At 56.9% G+C, this 3563-nt stretch overlaps 1 protein-coding gene across 1 annotated transcript; it reads right to left on the reverse strand.

Moving 5' to 3' along the window:
• Positions 1–1374: 1374 nt before the first annotated feature.
• SPRG_16457 (hypothetical protein) lies at positions 1375–2487 on the reverse strand (the record flags this gene model as incomplete). Its single annotated transcript, XM_012355785.1, has 4 exons — positions 1375–1967; positions 2013–2174; positions 2222–2262; positions 2313–2487. 4 exons carry the CDS (start codon positions 2485–2487, stop codon positions 1434–1436), a joined length of 912 nt encoding a protein of 303 aa, XP_012211175.1. The 3' UTR covers positions 1375–1433.
• Positions 2488–3563: the final 1076 nt, after the last annotated feature.

Consider the following 3563-nt stretch of genomic DNA (forward strand, 5'->3'; position numbering starts at 1 on the left):
CAACCTCCAAGGTGAGCAAGCGAATCGGCTGGCTCAATATGAAGTTGAGAGTGCGACAGTGTCTATTAGGGCCCGACCGGCTTGCTGGACCCAGCACGGAGGATTGCCTGGATGGCGTAGATGATCTTACACGCCAGGCAGGGGCGGAGCGCGCGCAGCCAGGACCGACGGTCAGGTCGCAGCGCACGAGCGGTCCTCTGCGCCGGGGAGGAGGGGGCCGGGGGGTAGCATTGCTGGCTTTTGATGGCGCAGCTAATAAAAATCATCGACGTCGGCGCCCCCGTCGGGTCGTCGTACGCGCTGTACTCGTCATCGGTCGGCTCCATGGTTGCGGTTGTGCCACGAAATGCACCGTTCAATTCGGCATACGCGACAAAAATGCCGAATGTAATAGGCCGTGCCGCTTTGGCGATGGACGCAGTCGATTGGCTATTTGTTTTAGATTTTGGACCAATCCCACGCAATTGTAAACCGCCCACCACGACCGCCGAGCCGCATCGTGCGCCGAATCGAGTGGGAAAATGAAATCGCTCCAGCTTGGCAGCATGATAGAGGACACTTTGGGGGTCATGAAATGCTACTCCATGTCAGCGTGCGAGGCATGCAGTGACAATTATGCGTTGTCAAAGATGGATTGCGGCATATGCCACGAATAACAGCACGATGCCACATTTAGAGACGGCGATTTTGAAGGCGTTTTCACAAATGCAAAGAGAGAATGGTTTCTCCCTAGGGATAGTTGGTTCAGCTCCCATTTTCTACACTCGGTATACAAGAAACAAGTACACGTACAAAGGGTTGCTCGATCGATTCTACACTCGATAGTAGCTTTTACGCGCCGCAACGAGCAGTCGCAAAGTCTTCATTTTCCATTTTGCAGCCGATCGACCACAACCATCACCGCTCCCTTCAGCCACGCTCCGACGACCGCCCTGCCCGCGTCCACGCCCACGCACCGCCAACGACAACGACGCCACCATCCAATAGTATACCAAGAAACAACAGTAGGTAGCTTGACGCCTCGACCGCCGCACAGGCCACTCCACAGGTGGTTCTGGACGAACCCGTCCAGTGGTTGGCTCGCCAAGCGCTTGCGGTGATGAGCGAAGCGACTGCAACGGATGAAATCATACGTGCAGTCGAACGCGCTTTGCTGCGAGCGCGACGGCGGTCGACGTCGTGACGATAGCCGCGGCCAAAAGGACAGACGCGTGGCTAAGAGCTGCCTTTGTGACTGTCCACGCTGCCATAAACTCAACCATTTCAATAGAAGTCTCTCGTTATATGCATTTCGCAAGCGAGGACAAGCAGCGGTGATCGACTTGGAAGGCGTGTCCATGTCGGTTCTCCTCACAGCTGGATCACCGAGACCCTGTAGAAACTCCCGGACAAAAGATCGACTGCCCGTTAAATAGCCTTCAAGATACTGCATCTCACGCTGCATCGGGACACAGGAGGACGTCGACGAACGCGCGGTGGCTCCCGAGCAAAAGCATGTGCTGGATCGAGCAAAAGCCTTGGGCGTTCAAGCGCAAGAACGACTCGGACGCGACTGGGAGGACTTGGAGACCGGCTTGCAGCAGCGTCCATTGGAAGCTCGCGGCGATCGTGGCTTCGACCTGCACCTGCACGATGGCCGTCGAGTCCTTGTGCAGCTCCATCTCGCAGCTGCTCGTCGGCGTATGTGCCTGCATGCGAAAGCACATGGCGTCGTCGCTGCTGGAGGCAAAGGATGTCGGGTGCAAGACGAGCTCGACGGCGGCGCCCGTCGGCAGCTCATGGAACTCGCTGCACGCGTCGTGGAGCGCGTTGGACGCGAGGATCATGTGCCCGAGGACCTTGGCACCCTCGAAGCTGCGCTCGAAGACGCCGAGGCTGCAGTCGTTGTGCTCGTCGTCGACCATCGTCTTGATCGAGCACTCGGCGAGGACGCCATCGTCCGTCAATACCATCGAAAAGACGCCTTCCTACAGAGCCCAGGTCGAGTCCGTGTCGGAAGGGAGGCGACCGACCTGCGCCGAGTAGCTGCACGTGACGGCCGTCGACGCCATGGCCGACGTGCCAAAGACGCCAAGCCCGTCCAAGATGTGGTTGACGCAGATGCGGAAGCTCGTGGCCTCGGCCTCAAAGTACTGGAAGGTCTCGAAAAGGTCGCTGACCATGCTCGTCTTAATCTACGTTGCACCATGACCACGCGCGTCCCGCATACGACGCCACGCACCTGGAGCGACTTGCCCTTGGAGTGCGCAGTAAAGTAGAGTCCTATACAGCGGCCATGGCATGAGGCGGGAAGCGCTGCGCATGCCACGGACCCGACGCGTCGATGTCGCAGCGCACGAGCTGGTCCTTCTTGCGCCCGAGGAGGAGCGAGGCCAAGAGCGTGTGCATGTGCTTGGCGTTCTCGATGGCGCAGCTCATCGTCGTCATCGACGTCGGCGCCCCCGTCGGGTCGTCGTACGCGCTGTAAAAGTCATCGGTCGGCTCCATGGTTGCGGTCGTGCCACGAAATGCACCGTTCAATTCGGCATACGCAACAACAATGCCGAATGTAATCGGCCGTGCCGCTTTGGCGATGGACGCAGTCGATTGGCTATTTCTTTAAGATTTTAGACCAATCCCACGCGATTGTAAGCCGCCCACCACGACCGCCGAGCCGCGTCGTGCGCCGAATCGAGTGGGAAAATGAAATCGCTGCAGCTCGGCAGAGTGATAGAGGACACTTTGGGGGTCATGAAATGCTACTCCACGTCAGCATGCCAGGCATGCAGTGACAATTATGTGTTGTCAAAGATGGATTGCGGCACATGCCACGAATAACAACACGATGCCACATTTAGCGACGATTTTGTAGACGTTTTCACAATGCAAAGAGAATGGTTTCTCCCCTGGTTTCTCCCTAGGGATAGTTGGTTCAGCTCCCATTTTCAACACTCGATATACAAGAAACAAGTATAATACACGTAAAAAAGTTCTCGATGGATTCTACACTCGAGCCTTTACGCGCCGCAACGAGCAGTCGCAAAGTCTTCATTTTCCATTTTGCAGCCGATCGACCACAACCATCCCCGCTCCCTGCAGCTGCGCTCCGACGACCGCCCTACCCGCGCCCACGCCCATGCACACTCCTCCAACGACAACGACGCCACCATCCAATAGTATACCAAGAAACAACCGTACTAGTATGTAGCTCGACGCCTCGACCGCCGCACAGACCACTCCACAGGTGGTTCTGGACGAACCCGTCCAGTGTTTGGCTCGCCAAGCGCTTGCGGCGATGAGCGAAGCGACTGCAACGGATGAAATCATACGTGCAGTCGAACGCGCTTTGCTGCGGGCGCGACGGCGGTCGACGTCGTGACGATAGCCGCGGCCAAAAGGACGGACGTCTGGCCTATAGCTGCCTTTTTAAAAGTCCACGCTACCATACACTCAACCATTTCAATATAAGTCTCTCGTCAGATGCATTTCGCAAGCGAGGACTAGGGTTGCATTTGATATTAGTAGGTTTACGGTGCATTGACGGCATTGAGAGAAGGGTTAGGGCGCGACCTCGGTCTTGACGA

Source organism: Saprolegnia parasitica (assembly GCF_000151545.1).
Source record: "Saprolegnia parasitica CBS 223.65 unplaced genomic scaffold supercont2.306, whole genome shotgun sequence".
Classification (NCBI taxonomy): Eukaryota; Oomycota; class Saprolegniomycetes; order Saprolegniales; family Saprolegniaceae; genus Saprolegnia; species Saprolegnia parasitica.